This window comes from Sciurus carolinensis, chromosome X (assembly GCF_902686445.1).
Source record: "Sciurus carolinensis chromosome X, mSciCar1.2, whole genome shotgun sequence".
In the NCBI taxonomy this organism is placed as follows: Eukaryota; Metazoa; Chordata; class Mammalia; order Rodentia; family Sciuridae; genus Sciurus; species Sciurus carolinensis.
In genome coordinates this window covers 57,003,349-57,027,293 of record NC_062232.1, presented here as the reverse complement: position 1 = coordinate 57,027,293, position 23,945 = coordinate 57,003,349, and the positions used below count along the sequence as shown (strand labels likewise).

The 23,945-nt window shown below is 40.2% G+C and overlaps 1 protein-coding gene and 1 long non-coding RNA gene across 13 annotated transcripts in view; one reads left to right on the top strand and one right to left on the bottom strand.

Moving 5' to 3' along the window:
• Positions 1 to 6,478: 6,478 nt before the first annotated feature.
• On the bottom strand, positions 6,479 to 6,991 carry Zcchc13 (zinc finger CCHC-type containing 13). The gene has a single exon (XM_047536965.1). It carries the CDS (start codon positions 6,989 to 6,991, stop codon positions 6,479 to 6,481), a length of 513 nt encoding a protein of 170 aa, XP_047392921.1.
• Positions 6,992 to 9,704: 2,713 nt separating this feature from the next.
• LOC124971839 (uncharacterized) overlaps positions 9,705 to 23,945 on the top strand; it is an 86,423-nt gene continuing 72,182 nt past the window's right edge. For 7 of the 12 annotated variants that reach the window (XR_007106381.1, XR_007106379.1, XR_007106382.1 and 4 more), the window contains exons 1-4: positions 9,705 to 9,882; positions 20,282 to 20,425; positions 21,435 to 21,655; positions 22,155 to 22,257. This is a non-coding gene — a long non-coding RNA (uncharacterized LOC124971839). Of the gene's footprint in view, positions 9,883 to 20,281; positions 20,426 to 21,434; positions 21,656 to 22,154; positions 22,275 to 23,945 lie in introns of all 12 variants that reach the window. The other 5 variants (XR_007106386.1, XR_007106385.1, XR_007106384.1 and 2 more) reach the window with 3 other exon arrangements.

The window sequence follows — 23,945 nt, the reverse complement described above, 5'->3', positions numbered from 1 at the left end:
GAAGAGAACCCTATGGAGCTCCTCCAAGGCCTTTCCACATGCTGAGACCTGTGGGAGAGTGTCTAAACCTAGGTTCCCTACGTGGGGACCCAGCACCCTGTCTTCTGGTTATGGGGAGCCTGTTTCACTGGTTGTACTTTTCAGCACCTGCAGGCAGGGGAGGCTGAATTTGCAAAGAACAGAGGGATTGCAGGTGGGGAAGCAACAGATGCTTCAGATCTTGAAATTGGGGGTTCCTTGTTTACATTCTGAAGCTTCTGGAGCTCTGCAGACAGTCCTTGAATAAGGGCATACATAGGAAGAGACACCTTTGCAACTATGATCTACCATCAAAAAACAACTATTAGCTGGGCACGGTTGCATAAGACTATGATTAGGCAGGCTGAGGCAGGAAGATTACAAGTTTGAGGCCTTAGCAATTTAGAGAGATGTACAACAATTTAAATAGACCCTGTCTCAATATAAAAAATAAAAAGGACTGAGGATGTACCTCAGTATGTAAGTCCCTTGGGTCCAATCCCCAGTACCAAAAACATAAACAAATAGCCATTAAATTTCAAAGCGAGCTGTCCTCTCAAACATGAACAAACCCTCCCTGTGGGCCCCTTCTTACTGCCCCACTCCCAGTTCCCTTCTCTCATGCACTTCTGCCCACCTGGTGTCCTGACAGGATTTATACCTGCAAAATGCCCCAACTCAGTCCTATGTCTGCAGAGCACACCCCTGTAGCCTGCAGAAGTGCACAGAACACTAAATCATTGAATTAATTGTTTTGAAAATCAATTCTAATTTCCCGTTTTAATTTTTTCAATTTTTTTTTGGTTGTCAATGGATCTTTTTTATTTTATTTATTTACTTATATGTGGTGCAGAGATTCCAACCCAGGGCCTCACACACACCAGGCAAATACTGTACCACTGAGCCACAACTCTGGCCCCCTGTTTTAATTTTTGTCGTCTTACTTTCATAGTTTTTTCTTTCTGGTAGTTTTTTCTTTTTTTTTTTTGTTGTTGTTTGTTTGTTTTGTTTTGTTTTGTTTTCTTGGTACTGGGGATTGAACCTAGGAGCACTTAACCACTGAGTCACGTCCCCAGTCTTTTTATTTTTTGAGACAGGGTCTCTCTAAATTGCTTAGGGCCTCACTAAATCACTGAGGCTGCCTTTGAATTCGAGATTCTCCTGCTTCAGCCTCCTGAGTCACTGGGATTACAGGCATGCACCACCATGTGCAACTTTTTTGGTAGGACTGGAGATTGAACCAGAGGCATGTTACCACTGAGCTACATCCCAAGCACCCACCCCTCTTTATTTTATTTTATATTGAGACAGGGTCTTGCTAAGTTGCTAAGGGTCTTGCTAAGTCTCTGAGGCTGGCCTGGAACTTGCAATCCTCCTGTCTCAGCCTCCTGAGTGAGTTATTGGGAATACAGGTGTACACAACTGTACCCAGTGTATAAAGAAATTCTATTTTTTGGGTACCAGGGATTGAACCCAGGGGCACTTAACCACTAAGCCACTTCCCCAGTTCTTTTTTGTATTTTACTTAGGGACAGGGTCTCACTGAGTTGCTTAGGGCCTTGCTAAATTGCTGGCTGGCTTTGAACTGAGGATCCTCCTGCCTCAGCCTCTGGAGCCGCTGGGATTACAGGCATTCACCACCACACCCGGCTCAGAAATTCTTAATTTTAGCCTAGCACAGTCACATACCTCTGTAACCTCTGCAACTGGGAGATGGAGGCAGAAGGATTGCAAGTACAAGGTCAACTTGAGTCACCTAGCAAGATGCTGCCTCAAAATAAAAAAAAAAAAAGAAAAACAAAAAGGGCTGGGGATGTAACCAGTGACAGAGCACCATTGAGTTCAATCCTCAGTACGGTATCTCCAAATAAATAAATTAATAATATTAATTTTATACAGTAAATATTTTTATTGTTATTATGTCATAGTTTCTGCTTTCAGTGTCATTTTGAAAACCACTCACTATCTTCTGGTATTTTATTTTTTTCATTTTTGCACTACTGGGGATTAAAGCCAGGGCCTGGAGCCTCCCACCTGAGCACTCTACCCCTGAGTCACATCCCCAGTCTCTAACTTCATCCCTAACCAGGTTTGTGGTCAACAAACCTTTGAGAGTGCCAGCCTTTAGAGAGTGAGAAAATCTTGCCATTGTTTGGCAGCTGTGAAACTGATAAGCTAAGGGAAGCAGAGATAAAGTTTGGATAGGGTCCTGATTGCTTTTAGGTCTTAATTCAAATTGTCCCTTAAACCTTTATTCCTGCCTTACCTGATTGTACATATTGTTAAATAATGTATATGTGTGTGTATTTATATAAATATAAAATCATATATATATATTAGTACTATGGAATGAGTTGAAGTTCTGTCCCTTGCCATCAAGTTGTCCTGTCAAATGCTGCAACTTATTATAGGAAAAGGGGATCATTGTAAGTGAATGAAGAATGATTCAATCAATGATGTTGGAAAAAGTAGTAAAACATGGCAGAAAAGTAAAGTTAGATCCCAACCTCAAACTTTTCCCCAGCGGGCTGGGGCTGTAGCTCAGTGGTAGAGTGCTTGCCTAGCATGTGTGAGGCACTGGGTTTAATCCTCAGCACCACATAGAAATAAATAAATAAATAATAAATAAAATAAAGGTATTGTGTCCATCTACAACTAAAAAAAAAAAAAAATTAAAAAAATTTGCCAAAATAGCCTCCATAGGGTTACAGATATACATATAAAATGAAACGATTAAAATATAAGGGGCCTTTGCATGTAGCTCAGTGGTACTTACCATAGCATATGGAAGACAGAGACCCTGAGTTCAATCCCCAGCACCTAAATAAATAAATAAACAAACACTAGGAAATGAATTGTTTTCAAAATGACTTAAAAGGTAGAAATTATGACCAAATAATAACAATAGTACAAAACAATATATTTGACTGCAGATAAATTAAGAATTTCTCTACAACCAAATAAATAAGTATAAAAGTAAAAAATGAGAGACAGACTGCATGCACTGGCACATCCCTATAATCCCAGTGACTCTGGAGGCTGAGGCAGGAGAATTTCAAGTTTAAAGCCAGGCTCAGCAACTTAGTGAGACCCTGTCTCTAAAAAAAAAAAAATACAAAGGGCTGGGGATGTAGCTCAGTGATATAAGCATCCCTAGGATCAAGCCCTGGTACCAAAAGCTTTTTTTTTTTTTTTTTTTTAATGTCTGTGCCTATTGAAGTTTCTGGGTTACTGCCTTCTTTAGCTTGAAGTCTGCAATATATGAGGCAAAAAGAAAACCTGGGGAATTTACTACTATGTGGTTTCTTTGGCCCAGAGGTCCCTAGCCCATCTGTCTTCTTCCCACCACTCTTCAGTATTATAGTCTTATTATATATGTTACATATAATAACATATTATATACACATATGTATAATATTTTATATATATATATATATGGAGAGAGAGAGAGAGTTTTTAGTAGTAATTAGTGTACTTAGTGGGAAGAGGGTGCATCTGTTTCATCCTCTTTTTTTTTTTTTTTTTGTGGTACCAAGGGTTGAACCCAGGGGCATTCAACCACTGAGTCACATCCCCAGCCCTTTTTTTTAATTTTATTACAGACAGGGTCTCACTGAGTTGCTTAGTGCCTCTTGTTGCCGAGGCTGGCTTTGAACTCATGATCTTTCTGCCTGAGCCTACCAAGCTGCTGGGATTACAGGCATGTGCCACCATGCGCGGCCTGTTTCATCTTGGAAGCAAAAACCCTATTAGCCCTATTCTAAGGTGGTTGTTTTTTTTTTTTGTTTGTTTGTTTTTTCCCCCATCAGTACTGGGAAGTGAACCCAGAGACATACTAGGTAAGTACTCTACCACTGAGCTACATCCCAGTCGTTTTTATCTTTGTTTTTAAATTTAATTTTATTATTGTTGTTATCTGCAATACTGGGGATTGAGTCCAGGTATGCTCTCCCAGTGAGCTATACTCCCAGTAATTTCTATTTTTGAGACAAGTTGCCTAGGCTAACCTTGAATTTGCCATCCTCCTGCCTCAATCCCTTAATAGTTGGAATTACAGGTATGTGCCACTATGCCCAGCCCATTTTAAGTCATTTTTTAATAGATGTTTTGTTACTTTGTTTTTAAATCAGGAAGAAGCTTCAATTTCACAAAATGTCTTTTTAGTTTTTATTGATATGTGCTTTTCTGCTTGTATCTTTTTTCTTTTTTTCAGTGCTGGGATTGAACCCAGGGCCTCATGCAAACTAGGCAAGCACTCTACCACTGAGACATAACCCCAGTCCATGATCACATTTATTAATATGAGAATTATATATAACAGCTCCTAGTATCAGCAGGAGTTATAGACTCAAATGGCTTTAGGGGCTTGACAAGTAAAGTAAATGAGTAAAGAATAACTGAGACTTTTGCAAGACCCCAGGAGCAGTGGGGGCTGGGATTAAGGGAGTAACCATTTACTTGTCTTAGGGAGACAATTCTTCACCTGCAGTTGAAAGTATTCCCACAGGAATATGTGCTTGTTGCTTCCTGATCCTTGCTTTTGTTCCAGAGAGCATAAAAATAAATATGTGTTTGTGAAGTGTTCCACTTTTTAAATGTTACATCTTTAATTCACAAATATTGTTTAACAATGTATAGGTCAAACTAAACTCATTTGTGAACCTGATTCAGTGAGAGGGCTGCCATTTTATGTCTTCTGGTGTAGGGATACTCATGAGTCAAAATAAGGCTTCCCTTTCCCTGGAACTAGAAAGATTTCCTGGAAGAAGAAATAGAGAAGAATTAAATATTGAATGTTTCCTTAATAGAGGGACCCAGTTTCTTTTCCCACTCCAACTGTGCACCAAACTCCTGACACGTGGGAAATGAAATTCTAGATGGTTTTGAGGGGTTCAAGTTCAGAATCCTGGACTAACTTACTGGTAAAGTTGTGTTTAGCACGTGTGAGGTCTTGGGTTTGATCCCTCAGCACTGATGGGTGTGGGGTGGGGATAGGGACAGAATTCTGTGTTCTTCTTCTCTAAATACTAAATAGAGTCAAAGATTGAGATGAGATCAAGGAATTTGTTTGGCACAGTCTGATGTAGGAGTTTCATGTTGTGTTTTGGCAGATTCGACTGTGATTGTCCTATTTAGGGGCTGGAACTGTGTTTGAGTTTATCTTGTTGAGACAGCACAGAGTGATGAAATCAATTTCTAGGAGCCCAAGAGAATCACAGAAGAGGGAAGGAACTCAGCTGAAATGAAAGGGTCTCTCAAATGGGAATGAAGGATTATATCGCAACTCTTATGAAGGTTCATAACAGAATGTGGTTTCAGTCATAAAAGTTACATTTTTGGATCATTTGAGTTTATAGGCCAAAAATTGTACCTCTTATGCTAGTCTTTCTGCTGTAAACTCTATCATATCCCAGGTTTGATATGTAGTATTGCCATTATTGTTATTTTCTAAACCATTTCCCATTCTATTTTCTCCTAATACAATAATTAACTCCACCCCCAACCCCCACCTTGCCCCAATCAAAACCAGGTCCTTGCCTATGCTAGCCAAGTGCTCTACCACTAAGCTACACACCTACCCCATAACTCAACATTTTTATAGATGTGAAAATAGATATTTTTCAGAAACTCTTAACTATAAATTTCATTACTGTGAAAAGTATTTTGAAATTACTGAAACCTCAAGCTATGTTTAGTTTTAATGACACTTGTTTTCTTAGATATTTTAAAAATATGTCTAAACTTTGCCATCAGTAACTGTATGCCCACTCTTTGCTTTTTGTTGTTTTCTGATTACTTCTCTTTCTCAAAGCTACACATACATCTTTTTCTCATTTATTTTCATTAAACTCTGTGTATTTTATTTAAAAGCTAATGAGGTCAAATAATTTAAAGCCATCAACATAATAAAATCGACAAGGTCACAGACATTTCCAAAATCAGCTTTATTTGCTCCATGGATCTCTGAGAAAATGTTATCTTCTCAGGGTGGCCTTGTGAATCTAAAAGAGAACTACATTGTCTTCCCCCCTCCACATATACAGGCTTTTAATCCTTTTACTTGATGTTCTTTTTCTGTATGGAAATCTACCTCCACTGGACACACTACATATTTTATCTGTTCCTATGTTAATAAGAGTCAAGGACTGTGTTCATACTTGTTCTGTTTTGTTCACTGCTAACTCCTAATTATGTAAAATCAAAATACACCCAAAGAACCAAGAAATTGCCTAGTGCTCAGAATGATTAGTCAACATCTGGATTCCTGGGTGGCACAGAAACAGCACATTAATTACAATAACTTTTTTTGACTTTTTCCCCCCAGCCCTTTCCTCCATTAACGTGGTAAATAAAGTTTGCCGGCCTAAGAGTAGCTTCCATCTATTAACCTTTTGGTCCATGAAGGGATTTTAGCGAAAATACAACTAATCAGCCAAGAAGAGGGGGGTAGGGGAGTGATCTAAGCAGTAGCCTCAATGGGGCATTCCCTGGCTAGATGTCCAGATTCGCCACAGCGGTAGCAGTTCACTTCGCTTGCCTTACTACAGTTCACTGCCACATGGCCAGTCTCGCCACATCGGTAGCACTTGACTTGGGTACAGTCTTTCTGAATGTGCCCAAATTCACCGCAAGAGTAGCATTTCTGCTCTTCCTGATGGTCACAATCACGGGCTAAATGGCCTGGTCTGCCGCAGGTATAACAGGACTGCTCTCTGTCTCGTTTAGGCTCTACACAGTCTTTGGCGATGTGGCCACTTCTCCCGCAGTTGTAGCAGATGTTCTGATGAAGGTCACAATTCTTGACATGATGACCAGTCTCACCGCAGCGGTAACAGATGTCAGATTGGGTGGTGGAACTGCACTGAGGACCTCTGCCACGGCCTCTAGGTCCTCGCCCTCGAGCTCCTCCTTTAGGGCACTCCCGGGCCCAGTGGCCAGAGTGTCCACACTTGAAGCATTCTTTACCGCTCATGGCCACGGTGAGATCTTCTGGTGAGCCGGCCCACCCACCGGTGCCACGGAGGCCCAGAGGCAACTCCCCTTAGGATGGCTAAGATGGAAATGGCTCTTTTCCTACAGGGACCTCTGTGACGTCACATGAGGTTTGCGCGCGGCCTCATTCACAGGTGTTCTAGCCGCCCTTCCCATCTAACTTTCCTCCTACTCAAGAAGCCAGAATTGTACTATTAAATGTTGTTTTCGGGTTTTTTTTGTTTTTTTGTTTTTAACCAGGGATTGTACCCAGAGGCGCTTAAACACTGAACCACATCCCCAGCCCTTTTTAATATTTTATTAGAGAGATTCGCTGGGTTGCTTAGGGCCTCACTAAATTGCTGAGGCTGGGTTTGAACTCGCCATCCTCCTGCCTCGTTTCCCCAGTCGCTGGGATTACAGGTGTGCACCAACACGCCCGGCTCACTTTTACTTTGAACTTTTGAATCTCTAAGTATGAGTCTGAATCGTTTCCTCTTAAGACAATGTGGCCTGTAGAATTTCTCATAACTAGGAGGCTTCCGCGGTCTGAGGACAGTTAAGTGGTATGGCGCATGCGCAAGCCCTGGGTTCACTATCCCAGCACCACCATCACCCCCCAAAAAGAAAAGCTTTCTTTGTGGTCTAGTAGATAATCAGTTTTTATATATGCTCTGTAGACACAGGATAAAAAAATCTGTGAGAAATCAATCCAATAAAGGAAAAAATTATAACATTACAGTAAAAACTACTATTTTTCCTAATTTTTTTTGTGCAGGGGAGGCGTGTGTGTGAGTGTGAGACAGACAGAGAGAGAGAGAGAGAGAGAGAGAATATTCAAAGTCTCCCACATATCAGGCACTACTCTACCACTCTGATCTACATCCCCAGATCTTATTTTTTTGGCCGGGGAGAGGGTACTGGGGATTGAATCTAGTGGTGCTTTATCACTGAGCTACATACCCCAGACCTTTACTTTTTTTTTTTTTTTTTCTTTCTTTTTCCCAGTTTGACACATGGTTTCCCTGAATTGCTGAGGCTGGCCTCAAACTTGTGATCCTCCTGCCTTAGCCTCCTGAATTACAAGGATTACAGGCGTGTGCCATCAGCTTGGGTCCCAGATCTCATTTTTTCCCCTTTTTTGTCATTGTTGTTTTAAAAAACAAAATGTGTGTCTGTAAAGATAAGAGATACATAAGATAGAAAAAAATAATGTGTAAAATGCCACAATGCTACAGTGCGAACTCTCACAATCCCCCCCCCTTTTTTTTGGTACTGGGGATTTAACCTAGGGACCCTCTACCACTGAGCTAATCATCAGCACCTCGCTTTTAAAATCTGGAACAGGGTCTCCCTGAATTGCTAAGGCTGGTCTTGAATTTGTGATCCTCCTACCTTAGTCTCCCAAGTAGCTGGAATTACAGGCATGCTTAGTCCATTTTAGTTTTCAACATTATCACTACCATTTAATTTATACAACAGAACAATATTGAAGCATTCAATATATATATATTTTTTTTGGGGTGCTGGGGATCAAACCCAGGGCCTTGTGCTTACAAAGCAAGCACTCTACCAACTAAGCTATTTCCCCAGCCCCTCAATATTTTTTAAAAAGGTTATTACTTGGGAAATAAATTACAAAGCCAGAAATATTTAGACAGATTTCTTCTTTGTTGTTTTCCAAATTGTTTATACATTATATAAGGATTTATGGACATGATGTACATTTACATAGATAAAAAAAATATTAGGGCCAGGGCTGTGACTCAGTGGTACAGCTTGTTCTTGGCATGCCCAAGGTCCTGAATCAGATCCCCAGCACCACAAAATCTATAAAGAAAAAAAAAATTAACACTAAAACATCAGTTGTAGTTATCTTTTGTCTTCTTTGTTTTTCTATTTGCAGTGCTAGGGAGTGTATGCTAGGCCAGTGCTTTATGACTGATATACCCTTTTTCTTTTCTTTCTGCACTGGAGATTGAAACCAGAGGTGCTCTACCATTGAGCCACAGCCACAGTCCTTTTTTTAATTTTAATTTTTAATTTTGAGACAAAGTCTTTTTTTTTTTTTGGTGCTGGGGATCGAACCCAGGGCCTTGTGCTTACAAGGCAAGCACTCTACCGACTGAGCTATCTCCCCAGGCCCGGGACAAAGTCTTGTTAAAAAAAATTGCCGAGGGGGACCTTGAATTTTTGATTCTCTTGCCTTAGCCTCCTGAATAGCTGGGATTACAGGCATGAGTCACTGTGCCCAGCAGACTTTTTTTTTTTTTTTTAAACAACGGTTTTTCCAAGTTTGTTTATTTGTTTTTTCTTTTTTCTTCTCCCTTCCCTTTTACAATTTGAAATATCAGAAACAGCAGGGGTGGGGGAGTAAAGGCCCAGTAGGGCTGCAGACACGGAAGGCCCAAGAATTGGAGTTTAGATCACCAAGGATAATAACAGACAGAATAAAGGTAGTCAGACTTCGCAATGGAATGGTGGGTTAAGAATGGGAAAGGGATTGACGAAAGAAGAATGGGCTGAGGTGGTGGAAGCTGGTGCCAACTAGGGGAGCCGAAACGTTGAAGAAGCAGGATAGGCTAGGGACCTAAGTACTTGGTAATGGGTCAAGGCCCGGGGTGGATTGGTAAAGGTTGGACTCCAGGCGGCGTGCGGGGGGTGGGGTGGAGGAGACTCGCTGCGCATGCGCCAGAAGCACACTGCGGAGCTGCTGGAGAAGCTGTGGGTTTCTGGCATCAACTCTGCGGCTGGAGGCATGGCAGGTTTTCTGCCCAATATCCACTGCTTCTAAGGCCTGCTGCTGCCACCCAGGTATCTCTTGCTGTCTCCACACTGTCTTGGGACGGCCGGCTCTAAGAATTCTCGCTATGGACTCGATTCAGCCAGGAGGTAAAGGAACGACATAGGGGAAGAACGTAACGTGGTGGGTAGCGGAGGGAACTCGGGCCATGGAGATCCTTAATTTGTGCATTCCCCCTGTTGACGGGAGGAGAAAATGAGGGTCAGTACGGGCCTCAGACCAACAAAAGGACGTTGAGCATTTACTTCCCATTGTGAAAGGGATACAGGCTTTCCTTTAGGTAGGGTGAGGCACCTGAGCATCGGTATTTTCCCTAATGCTCCCTGCTTAAACAATTTTTTTGGGGGGCTCCTCATTTGGAGCAGGTGTATGCAAATGATGAGGCCTTAGGATTAGGCTCATCCGATTGTTTATGAAAGCTTTCTTGACTTTGTTCAGGTTGGCGGGTCTTATAATACATTATGTGAATCCGAGGGTACTCTAGCTCCTCCCTTGGGGTCGGGGCGGATACATCTAGTTCTGGGATATGCTGTGATCACCCGTAACGCCTTTTCCCGGTATTCAACTTCCTTTAGTTTATCACATCAAACTGTATTCGGGAAGGCTGGTAATGACTCTTTTTGGGCACTTGGGGCACAGCTATGGCGAGAAACACATCCAGATATCATTAGGCCTGTGTGTGTGAGTGTGCATGCGCGCGCGTGTGCTTGACGGAGGTGGTAGTTGGAGTGGGGAGAATAGGGAGGACAGGCGCTGTGTGCGCGGCATTTGAGAGGCTAGATGAGGAAGCGCGGCGCGGAGTGGCGGCACTCAAGTCCTGAGAAGGCCTAATGTGAAGCAAAGGGGCTCCAGTGGCGGGGAAGAGAGGCACGCAGGCGCAAGGCTTGTGTGGGGGTGGGCGTGGAGGGTCGAAAAGTGAAAGACGTGTATTCAGTGAAGAAATCAAAGTTGCACCAGCGGTTGGAGGGGAGAGTGAAGGTGCGCATGCGTACTTCATACAACATGGTGACGGTTGAGTTCAACTGTCGGGAGCGAGCGGCGCGCATGCGTATTTCCGACAGAATGGGGGTAGGGAGGGAGGGAGGCGCGCAGCGTATGGGTAATTAAGGTTACAAAATGGCGAGGGGGTCGGTAAGTTTTCTTTGGCCATTTTGGGCCAGAAGGGTCTGCAGAGAAGCAGATCTACCTTTCTAGTTGGTGAAGGAATCAGCCTGATTTGGAAGTTGTAGGCTGTGGCTAAATCCGCAAGGAAGTAACGCGGAATCTTAGCCTCTTGCTGGCCTACCGATGTTTGCATTTAAAAATGTGGAGGGGATGACTGTAAAAGGTTGCGGCAGCTGGCTGTGTGTAGGACATACGTAAAAGGTCAGCACCTAGAGACCGGCCGCTTTCATGCAATACATTTAAAAGGCTTTCGGATCTTGGGCCGCTATGCGTCTTTCTAGATACGTTATTTCATCGCATCAGAGTAGCACAGCACAGTGATTGCAGTATGAGGATCTACTGTTATGTTGGCTGAAAACTTCCGATTTTTCTCCCTTTGAGAACGTAGGGGTGAGGTTTTGGTGTGTTTCCAAATGTTTATTAAATTTTGCTTGAAACCTGGGATTTGGGCAAATGGCTGCCAGGGACTCCCAACGGGCAGGGAGAGAAATTTTGGGTTATGGTAGTGTGAAGGTGACTTGGGCTTACACACTTTTCTCTAAATTATTTTTTCTTCTGTAGAACTTCCAACGCTATTTTGTCGGAGGCGGGAGTGGTGGGTAATTGATTTCTCTTTTTCCTTTTTTTTTTTTTTTTTTAAGGCAGCTGCACTGTTGTGGCTGAGTGCTGCCAGTGAGGATGTATTTTGTTAATTGCTAAAAGCAATAATTAACACTTATAGATTGTAATACAGAGGGCCCAGGATTCAAAAGTGAGGAGAAATCTTTTCCAATAATCCTATCCATGACCTTAGGCTGGTCCTTTTCCTTCTCTGGGCCTATTTATAATAATTATACTTAAATGTCTGTAGTATTTACTAGTGCAAGGTACTGGTTGGCCTACGTGCTTTTACATATGCTTTAACTCATTTAGTACTCTCCACAATCCTATGAAATAGCGGTACTTTATTCATTTTTTACAAATGAGAAATTTGAGGGTCCCGGATTAATTTGTCCAAGACTTTACAGCCAGTTGAATGGTGGACTGGATTTTAATACAAGCAGTATTTTTCCAGAATCCTGTGCTCATAAACATTATGCTTTAATCCCTAAAATAAAGGGGCACATTTAAAGGAAACTTTTTATTTTGAAATCATAAAACTCATCTAAGCCATTAAGGAAGGAGGCCTATTTACTGCTTTTGACTTACTGCATAGTGCAGTGTTACATATCTGGGAAATAAAAAAGTAAACAATTGTTGATTTGGAGCCTCCTGGGGTTGCTATCCTTATGTACACTTTTTGTTGTCCTTCTGCAGAGGGTCTAAAATGGCCGACTGCAGCAGGCTGGACACACCCTCCCTGTTTTTGCCTGATTTGTGGTCTGGTCTAAGGCTTTGAGACAACTAGTCTTTTCTGTAGTAGAGATTTTTTTTTTAAGTCTTAAGATTAGTATGTTGGTGCATTGATCCAAATGTGTGATAGTAAAGGAAAGATTATTGCCTCTTCTGTAATTAAAGACAGAACATACAAGTATTTGAATTATTTGGTTAGGATACATCTATTGAATTGGAATTACTACATCAAAGGATATGAATATTTTTAGCACTCAATATATATATTGCCAATTTTCTTCCTGAAAAGGTTGTACCAATTTCTACTCAAAAGCATTGAGAATTGTTTTTTGAAAAACTTATTTTTATGAATAAAAACCAGTATTTTTTCATTTTTGGGTTATTGGTGAGATTAGGTTCCTTTTTCCATTATTTCTTAGAAGTTTTATTTGCATTCATGTGATGATAGTTCATATTTTACACTGATTTATCTGTTGGAGTTTTAAGTTTAGTGTTTATTTTCTGTTAGAATGTGTTTTGTAAATAAATACTGTTACTCAGATTTCTGTAATATGTTATAAATACCTACTTCAGGTTATTTTTTGCCTTTAAATTTTGCTTTTATATTTGTAGTTGAGATGAAATCATTGATCAAATCTGTTTTTTGTTTTGTGGTTTTTCTTTCGTTAAGTTTGAATAGTTTCCTTAATCCAGAAATTAGATAAATATTAATTGCAGCTTTGTCTGAGGTCAGCCATCAAGTGTGGGGAAAGAAGGTCTATAATTTTACCACCCACAACTAGTGTTAATTAATTTGTTAATTTCTTTCTGCATTTTTCTATATAGTTGATCATGTGTACTATTTTATATGGCATTTTGTGTTCCATGTTAAACATTCTTTGTAATTATCATTTAATAGTTTCATGATATTCTGTTGTGTGGAAGTATTTTATAGATTTTCAGTAAATTATATAATGGATGTTTTTTCACTTAGGTTTTATTACTTGTCTATTTTGGGTTATTTCATATAGAATAGAGTTCCAGAATTAGAATTATTTGTCAAAAGGTTTGAACATTATAAATATTTACCGTAATCCAAAAAATTATGTCAGTTTCTGTACCCAGTTATTTAGGTTATTTAGGTACTTAAATTTTTTTCATTTTTGCTAACTTAACATATAAAAGAATGATATCTTTGTTTTATCATGCATTTCTCTGATTATCAGTGAGGCTGGACTTTCAAATCTTAATTATTATTATTTTTGGTGCTGGAGATTGAATCCAGGGCCTCCAGTCAGATCTCAGTTATTAGGTCTTACTTCGTTTTGTGTATTACTCCATTTGGGCCTAAATGTTAATCTATTTGTAAATGACATTTGTTGCAAATACACTCCTGGTGTGTTTGTTGCACTGAGTCTGAAGAAATGTTTGTGATTCCAAAGACAACTGCTCTGTGGAATACATGTCAGGTTCTCGGTAGCCATTTTGATATAATATTTGTCTGTCCTTTAAAAAGGTAGCCAATTCTTTTTATTTAGAAGGAAATCACTTTTGAGTGCTGCACAGAAGTGGTGCTCCCTGGCTGTGGTTGTGGGGAGAAGACATTTTGTCCCTAAAAATAAATCAACTTAGACAAGAAACAAAACAGTAGTCCCCATACATTCAGGGATTGATCTTATTTAAAATATTTATTAGTTTCAGTGCATGGTGGTGCACACCCATAATCCCAGCAACTGTGGAGGCTGAGGCCAGAAGATCACAAGTTCGAGACCAACCTCTTCAATTTAGCTAGACTGTCTCAAATAACAACAATAAAAAATAACAGTATGGGACACAGAAAAATTCCATCCTATCTTTGTATAAAACCATCTAAACAAAATAACTTTTTTACAGTGGTAATCTCCTCAAGGAGTCTCTTACTGTCACCCAGTTTTGAAAAAGGGAGCAGGAAGAGTGTTACCTCTTTCATTTTTCTTGTTTGTAATGTTAGTGAGTTAGATATGTCTCAAAGATCTTGAGGGAAGGGTCTCAAGGGTCTGCTTTCCTGAAACTGGTTTTGTTATTTCTGCTTTACAGAATCTGTTTAATTATGTTTATTAAATAAACCCTTCTAACTTGTTATTCCTACTCCATTAGCCATATGTTATCTGTCTTGCATTTAATAACATTCTAATTTTTATTTTTTCAGTGAAGGGAGGGGATTATTGGATTTAGAGGTGCCAAGTGAACTGAATTGATTTTTGTTAGCTAGTTATACTGGGTTAATCCAGTTAGATGTGAGATGCGGTTTTCCAGCCATTTCCCCCCTGGTTCTGGGAATTGAACCCAGGAACACTCTACAACTGAGACACATCTCCAGCCCTTATAACTTTTTTCTCCCCCCTTACTGGGGATTGAACCCAGGAGCCCCTCTATCACTGAGAGCCACATTCCTTGCCCTTTATCTTTTTATTTTGGGACAGGATCTCACTAAATCCCTGAGGCTGGCCTCCAACTTGTTATCCTTCTGCCTCAGCCTCCTAAGTAAGTTGGGATTACAGGCGTGTGCCACTGTACCTAACCATTCAGCAATTTTCTAACTGAAGATATTAAACCAGGCTTGTATGTGGTAGTATGGGGAGGTTGAGAGATGTATAAACCAGAAGAGGAAGGGGAGCTCATCTTTTAGAAGAGGTGGTTGAGGACCTTCTTTTTAAGGTCTCTGCTTATCTTAAGCATGGCAATCTCATTTTATCATGCCATTGTCTATCTAGTTCCTATATTTATCCATAATCAGTGACTAGGGAGAGTCTGGATATTTGAAGTGACTGAAAAGCATTTAATTTTTTATTCCTACCATTTGTTTCTCCCCCTCTCTTCATGTTACAGCCAGCAGCAGCCTGGAGCAGCAACCCCTGGAAAGAAATTTTACATCGGCCATTATAATACAACCTGATAAGTATTCTAGAACTTATCAGATTGTATTGTAATTGTCTGTGTATACGCCTATCTCTCTCTTCCTATGTTAACAGACTGTGAGCTCCTTGTGGGCAGGAATGGTGTCTTCATTGTCAGAGCCCAGCCTGGCACATTAGTAGGCCTCAGTAAATGTTTATTGGATGAATAAATGAATGAGTCATCAACAAACATTTACTGTGTGCCTGCTAAAGTGGTCTCCGCAGGCTCTGACTGTCAGCTATTACTTCAAAATGTATGTGGTCAGAAACTTGCTGTTTCTTTTCTCATGAGGCAGTGGTATATTTGGACTTCAGTCCTTGGTATCTGCAGATGTGATGTTGCTGCCGTTGGTACTGCTGACAACTTCTTCCTTGGTGGGACCTGGGGGAGAATTTCAGAGCCTCATCCTCATGGTCCAGTGTTTGCTAAATGGTTCCTATTTGTAGCACATCCCCTTTATTTTATTTCAGTTGAGTTTTTCCTGTGCTAAGGATCGAACCAGCACCTCCTACATGAGTACTCTACCACTGAGCCCCAGCCCACTCATCCTCTTTTCATTCCCAGGCCATTCTCCAAATAGTATTCCTACATAGTATTCCACATTTTAGATCAGGGGTGAGCAAATTCTACAACCTATGGGTTGCCTATTTTTGCAAAGTTCTAGAAAAACACATTCCTTGACATTTCACCTGGGGCTGCTTGAGCACCACAAGGACAAGGGGAGTTGAGCTGTGTTAGATATTGTGGCCCCACAAAAGCCTATACAGAAAAGTTTACTGACCTTATTCTAGATCATCATCCAACAGTGATGGTTCCTTCCCTACTTCATTCACCAGAAATCTTTTTAGCATTTCAGAAACCCGTTTATTGGCTTCATTTGTTTTTGCTTGTGACAAGCCTTTCCTGTATTACAGATGGGTCAACTAGGACATATTTTAAACTGGGAGATTATATGGCCTCTTCCAGGGTCCTGTTTGATCAGTTGTGTTGTGCCCTTCAACATAAAATTTTGAGCTGGAACTCTAGAAATTCCTTTTATTATATCATAACTTGAAGCACAAGGGCATGGCATTCTTTGATGCCTTCTCCCTTGCCCACTTCCTGCCTACACAGCTCTTTGCAATGAGAATTTGGAAAATAAGAAATTAGTGTGGGATAAGGCAGAAAAGAAAGGTAGGCTGATGCAGATGTTTAGAGGATTCTTTTTCTTTTCTTTTTATTTATTTAAACCTGCTGCTCGGTATGTAAACAGGGTCTCCTGCATGCTAGGCAAGTGCTGTATCCTTCAGCTATATCCCTGCCCATTGTTTAGAGGATCCTAATTTTTAATGGACTATTCACTTACCCAGATTTATTTAGGTACCCAGCCAGAATTTCAAAGAGCCTAGAGCCCTCCTCTCTAGCCTCCAAACCTCATTTGCATTAACTTAGTTATCTACCTTTGAGCACATTGTGATTGATTTCACTTCATTAGAAAGTTAAAGAGCTCCAGTTCAGATGCAAGAAAGCTGAATTAAAAAAACATGCTGGCCTGGGGGTATAGCCCAGTGGTAGAGTATTTGTCTAACTAGGCCCTGGTCTCCATCCCAGCACCACAAAAACCACCCGCAACCCCTCAATCCCCCGACCCCTAGCCCCTGCAAAAAAAAAAAAAAAAAAAAAAAATCCACACACACAGTGAGAGCTGGGGTTGTAGCTCAGTGGTAGAGCTTGTGTTTAGTAGGGTTCTGGGGTCAACCCCCAGCACCAAAGAGCAAAAAAAAAAAAACCCACAATGGAGGGAACATTGGTTAGGCTAATTACATCAGATGGGTTTATTCAAGTAGTGAAATGGAGGGAAAGACTTTATATCCTTAATTTTCAAGCTGCTTCCTTGCTGGATTTTTTTCTCCTCTCATTGTTGGTTTGCTTTTGTACTGTTTTTTTTTTTTTTTTTTTTTTTTTTTTGCGGTACTGGGGATCCAACTCAGGGCCTTGTGCTTGCGAGGCAAGTACTCTACCAGCTGAGCTATCTCCCCAGCCCTGTACTGGGGTTTTAACCCAGGAGCACTTAACCACTGTGCTATATCCCCAGCCCTTTTTATTTTTTATTTTGAGAAAGGGTCTTGCTAAATTGCCCAAGCTGGTTTGGAACTTGTAGTCCTCCTGCCTCAGCCTCCTAAGTATCCCGGATTACAGGCATGTGCCACCACACCTGGCTTCCCAGCACTTTATAAAGAAAAATATCAAATATACATACAGAAAAGTTGATAGAATCTTATAGTGATAACCTGTGTGCCCACAACCTAGATTTTTTTTAAAGAACTTTTTTTAACAATAGTTTTTAAGTTGTCAGTGGATATTTTTATTTTGTTTATTTATATGCAGTGCTGAGGTTTGAACCAAGGGCCTCACACATGCCAAGCAAGCACTCTACCATTGAGCCACAACTCCAGCCCCACACAACCTAGATTTATAATGAGCATTTTATAATATTTGCTTTATCACATCAACTCATCTTTGTTTGTCTTTAAAATACTTGTCATCCATTTTAATCTCATCTGTATCTAATGCATTACAGCACCAAAAAATAGTTTCTTTTGAATTTTACCTGTATCTTCTAGGTTGGGAAGAATATCACAGGCTAACTATGTATCAGTAGGTCTATTTGGGAATGAGAGATCCAGGGAGAGGAACCATTTTGTTTTTAAAGAAAATGGCTGCATCTCACTGTTGTTTACTGGAAATAGTAGGGGGAAGGAAAGATGGAAGGCCAAGCCCAATGTGCAGTACTGCCCTGCACTTCAATCGCTTCTTAGGCTTTGGGGCAAGTGGTTTTTGGAGGATCTTTTTCCATTTGGTTCTTTCATTTAAAACTTGATAAATAAGAAATAGCAAGTCACATAAAAAGGTCCAGTGAGATGATATTCAGCCTTAATATAACTTTGGAATTCTAGTGAGTGGATTTTTAATTTGGGCTTCTAATAGTATTTTTTATTAAAATATTTTTTTATTTTTACAGACACATTTTGATTCATTGTACACAAATGGGGTACAACTTTTCCTTTCTATGGTTGTACACAATGTAGACTCACACTTCTAATAGTATTTTTAATTTTTATTTATTTATTTATTTAGCGTACCAAGGATTGAACTCGGGGCACTCCAACCACTGAGCCACATCCCCAGCCCTATTTTGTATTTTATTTAGAGACAGGATCACACTGAGTTGCTTAGTGCCTCTCGAAGTTGCTGAGGCTGACTTTGAACTCCAGATCCTCTTGCCTCAGTCTCCCGAGCTGCTTGGGTTACAGGTGTGTGCCCCCACACCTGGCAGTATTTTTTTATTTTAGTATTTTCAATGCTGGGGATTGAACCAGCTCTTAGTAGTTTTCTTTTTAACCATTTCTGTTAACAATAGCCACAGTTTCATTTAGGAAGCACCATGAACTGAAATTATCAAGTACACAATAATGGTAAATGTTTATCTCCCTTGATTTAAGCTCAAGGTTAGAGACCATGTCTCAGTCACCTTGTAGTTCTCTTAGTAATAAAGATTTGTATTCATGTCTAGGACTATACCCCTAAATATTCATATAAGGATATTCTAAAAGATTTAGGGGGGCTGGGGATATAGCTCAGTTGGTAGAGTGCTTGCCTTGCGCACCACCCAGCACCACCACCACACACACAAAAAAAAGATTTAGGGATGACCTGGTTGTGGTGATCCATGCCTATAATTCTCGCTACTCTGGAGACTGAGGCAGGAGGATTGTAAAGTCAAGGCCAGTGTGGGTAATTTAGCAACACCTGGTCTCAAAATAAAAAGAACTGGGGATATAGCTCAGCATTAGGGTGCTTACCTAGTATACATGAGGCCCTAGGTTCAATTCTCAGTACTTTCAAACAAAAAGGTTAAGAGATGGGCATCTTTATACTGTTCATAGCAAAACAGTGCAAAACTTGTTCATGAATAGGAATTTGGTAAAATAAATTATGGTGTACTCATGTCATGATAAAACAGAACCATGAAAAATAAAAATATGTTGTAGATGAATATTTGACTTTCTAGGTCTCTTGGTCACTAGTAGATTAGAGAACAGATTCTTTTTAGCTAGTATTGAGTGATGAGTGAAACAGTTAAAAATGAACCCCAGGAAACTGCTCCTTGGGTCTTCCTGGGGTTTGAGTTGAGGATTGCCTGCATTTCGCAGAGTAAGAGGAAACCTGACATGATTAACTGGTGCTACCAGCATCTAATGAGAAAAATTAATAGTCTAGGCTTTAGGCCACTGAACTGCCAGATTTCTGGGTTGCATTTTGTTCTAAGCAGCTAGGGACTGGGAAATGTACAAGTAATAGGCTACCTTTTTAGAAAGAAAGACCCTTGCAGCAGCAGTGTTGGTAGTTTGTATCTTTGGCTTGTTCTGTGAAGTTTTGCCCCTCAAAGCCTTGTTTCTCCAGTGATTGAGTCTTGGGGTTAGGGGAGTAACCACGATTCCACCTAGCTCCTTGGTTTCAGATTGCTGTGTCTTACTTTTCACTTATGGTAGATCCTGGTGGGAATGGAACTAGTAAATAACAGGACTTGGGACAGAACTCAGAGTTTGTTAACTTTCCTAATAGCATGAACCAGATACTATCTGATGACTAGATGAAGGTTTTGTTCATCTTTTGGGGACTGTTTAGTTAGCAGTGTAGAACATAGGTTCATAAACTGCCATATGTAGCAAGGTTACTAAGGGATAAAGTTTAACCCTTATTCAAAGATGGGGATATTGATGGAAAATAGGAAGGTCAGTATCAGAGTTCACATCTGAGTTCTAAAACCCTGATATAGTCACTTGGTGACTCTGCACCCAAGTTAACTAACCTCACTTAAAATGGGAGCAAGAATCCTTTATTAAATAAAAAATATAGGCCTTGCAATAACTTTTGCCAGATAAAGAACATAATTGTGATGCTAATGTGAATACTTAGCAAGAGTGAAATCTGAAGTCCATGGTGTGACTGGATAGAGATGACTAAGGTGTTATAATTAAATCTAGATCTCAAAACTTGACTGGTTCCATGTTGTATGTTTCTTTTCCCTGTCAGACAGATGATGCCTAATGCTGTCAGAAACCTTGATGCTGGTGAAGAGATACATTGAGCCTTTCCTGGTCCAGTGAGGGACCAGTGAATTGGGAGGGGCTCAAATCACCATGCTGCACATGGTTATCAAACTATTGTGACATTTTGGTAAGTGATCAGTGATTTTGGTGGGCTTGCCCAATTAGTAGGAAGGGGACAAGGAAGGTGGTTTAAATAGGCATTAGGTAATTACTTGACATTTTTCTATTACGTTAAATTAAAACATGTTAAGATATTCAGGCTGTACTAGAGAATACAGAACCTAACCTTTTTTTCCCCATTCTCCCATTTTTACAGATAGGAGAATTGGAAAGTGCTTGAGATTATATTGGGATAGGAAATAGATTAGAATCCAAGTCAGGACCGTGTCTTCTACCCAGTGCTTCAATTTAGATTCCATCCACATATAAGGAGGCCATGTGAGACAGAAATGATTTTATTTCACACTAAAATGTTGTTATTGTTGCCATTGCTGTAATTATTATTATTATTATTATTATTAATATTATTATTTTTTTTTTTTCACATAAGGGAATTTATTAAGCAAATAGAGTGTCTCCCTGCAGGGTAAGAGAGAAAAGGAGAGGAAAAGAGAAAGGAAAAGAAAGGGCGCGCGCTAGAGAGAGTGGAAAGCCAGGAGGATAGAGAAAGTGAGGACAGACAGAAGAAGAATCTATTATTATTATTATTTGCAGCACTGGGGATTGAACCCAGGCCCTCACACATGCTAGACAAGCACTCTACCACTGATCTACATCCCAGTCCTCACACTAAAAGATTTCTTTTTTTAATTTATTTTTATTGTAAACAAATGGGATGCATCTTGTTTCTCTGTATATGAAGAAGCATACCATTTGTGTAATCATACATTTACATAGGGTAATAGTTTTTACACTAAAAGATTTTTATAATAACTTCTGAGATTCTACTTATCTGATGATAGAAATTTCCATGCAGATTCCTGGGCAACCAGAAACTTTCTCATTAGTCAAAAGCAAAATAAAGATCTGCCTGTTACTTTTATTTATTTTTTAGGTACTGGGAATTGAACCCAGGGGCGCTTTACCAGTGAGCTTCATCCCCAGTTCTTGTTTTCATAATTTTTATTTTGAGACAGGTTCTTGCTAAGTTGCTGAGTCTTAACGAAGTTGCTCAGGCTGGCTTTGAACTTGAGATCCTCCTGCTTCAACCTCCAGGGTTGCTGGACTTACAGGTGTGACCACCACATGTTGCTCTGTCTGATACTTATACTAGCCTTCCTGCACAGCATATTCACCAGAGTGCCAGGATGAATCACTATTGCTGAGGATGTCCTTGTGAGGCAGTTGGGAAGCCTTGGTAAGTTGTCAGTAGTTTTGTTGGTGGTAGAGAAGGGAAAGTGGTCATGATGTGGCACTTCCAGCCTTCTTTTAGCAGACAGTTATTAAGTACTTACTAAGTGCCAGAAACTGTTCTTGACATTAACACAGTTCTGCCATCACAGAACTTTAATTTGGACAAAATGATGAATAACCAGTAAATGTGAAATGTGGACTGGGGATGTAACTCGGTGGTCAAGCCCTTGCCTAGCATGTGTGAGGCCCTGAGTTTGATCTGCAGCTCTGCCAAAAAAAAAAGGATAAAATATGTATAACGTACCATAAGTGTTATATTGGATTTTTCCCATTAGGAAGTGAGTATTTGCATTTGAAATGATTGAGTTAAACTGAGCAACATCATGTGTTTTTCTCTCTTCTACTTGTTCTCCCCTTTCATACCTGCCACTGTTTCTTAATGCAATGGAGGCTGACCTAACTGAATGCAGATAATTTTCTTTCTTTTTGTAACTTTTCATTAGGCTGGATTGTGAAGGATATCTTTGAACAGTGTTTTAGAGTCCACCAGATGTTCCATGTGAGTGGCCACACAGCAGAAGAGGAGGGGGGGTCACAGTGATTAAGGTAACACAGTAAAAAAGGTAAGTAGGAGAGGAAAGGTTGACTTTGCTTTGTCTCCTGTCAGGAAGGCTCTTAGAAATGCCATTTTCAGACCACAAATGACAGGCCAGTACTTAGAAAGCTTGCAGCTTTCTCTAAAATATATTTTTATCAAAATTGTTTGGAGGGATGATATACTTACTCAGTTTGTGATCACTACTGCTGAGGGTCATAACTGCAATGTTTCCTAAGTAAACAAGGTGGCATAAGCTCCAGGATTTTGGTGTTGGGGATCCAACCCAGCTCATGTTCTACCACTGGGTTACACCCCCAACCCCTAAGCTCCTGCTTTCTGTAAAGTTTTGTTGGAACATAGTCATCATTCATTATTGTCTGGGTTGTTTTTTTTGCTTCAGCAGGATCTTGTGACAGAGACTTACGGTCTGCAGAGCCTGAGGTATTATCATGTGACCCTTTATACGAAGTTTGCCAACTCCTAGTGTAGGTTAAATGTACTATGTTCACAAATCTTCCTTATCCCATTTTCTTTCTATGGGGTTTGTGTTTACAGCTGATCCTAGAATATATGAAATCAATTTGCTTTTTAATTTCTTCTCAAACTCACCAAGAAAGTACATTCACAAATTGGGCTATATATATAGAAGGAACTATGTATTATATGCTTCATTGTAGTTAATTTGTTTATTGTATATGGTTGTCCCATTTCTTCTTTTTTTATAACTGTTTTAAAATTAGGCCATTCATGAGTATCCAAAAAGTTACAACTTACGATTTTTAATTTTAACCTTATCCTGATTTTAGTATACTTCCTCCCTCTGACTTTTTTGCATATTTCTGCAGGTGTCTTGCCTTTTCTGGGGGAGAAAAACCATCTTAGAACATACTTTTCTATAGTTCTATATTGGGAAAATATGTAACTTAAAGCTTTTTGTTCATTTGATGCCATTTATTGAGCATTTACTAGGAGCCTATGTACATTTTCATAGAACCTGCTCAAACCCAAAGAGTTGTGTGTTAAATCAGTTATCTGGTTTTTTTTTTTTTTTTTTTCCCCTGGTACCAGGGATTGAACCCAGGGACATTAAACCACTGAGCCACATCCCCAGCTCTTTTTATTTTTTATTTTGAGACATGGTCTCGCTAAATTGCCCAGGCTGGCTTTGAGCTTGTGGTCCTCCTGCCTCAGCTTCCTGAACTGCTGGGATTACAGGCATGGACCACTGTGCTTGGCAAGGTATCTCCATCTCAAAGATGAGCCTTGGAAAGCACAAATAAAACTTTACCTAAGTCATATTGCTAATTACTGGAACAAATGGAACTTGAAAGCATAATTCCTGTTACTCTCTGGTACTGGGGATTGGATTCAGTGCCTCATGCTTGCCAGATAAGCACTGTACTACTGAGCTACATCTCCAGCCCTCCTCCTTTATTTATTTATTTATTGGTTGGTTGGGCTAGAGGTTGAACTCAGAGCCTTGTGCATGCTAAGCATATGCTCTACCCCTGAGCTGCACCCAGCCCATTTCCCTGTTTTCTTTCTTTTCTTAATTTTTTTTTTTTGGGGGGGGTACCAGGGATTAAATCCAGGAGCACTTAAACACTGAACCACATCCCCAGCCCTTTTTTATATTCCATTTAGAGACAGTCTCTCGCCCAGTTGCTTAGGGCCTTGCTAGGTTGCTGAGGCTGGC

What these genes read in the sequence shown, in the direction of transcription:
- Zcchc13 (XM_047536965.1), bottom strand. Translation starts at nt 6,991, where the DNA reads ATGAGCGGTAAAGAATGCTTCAAGTGTGGACACTCTGGCCACTGGGCC.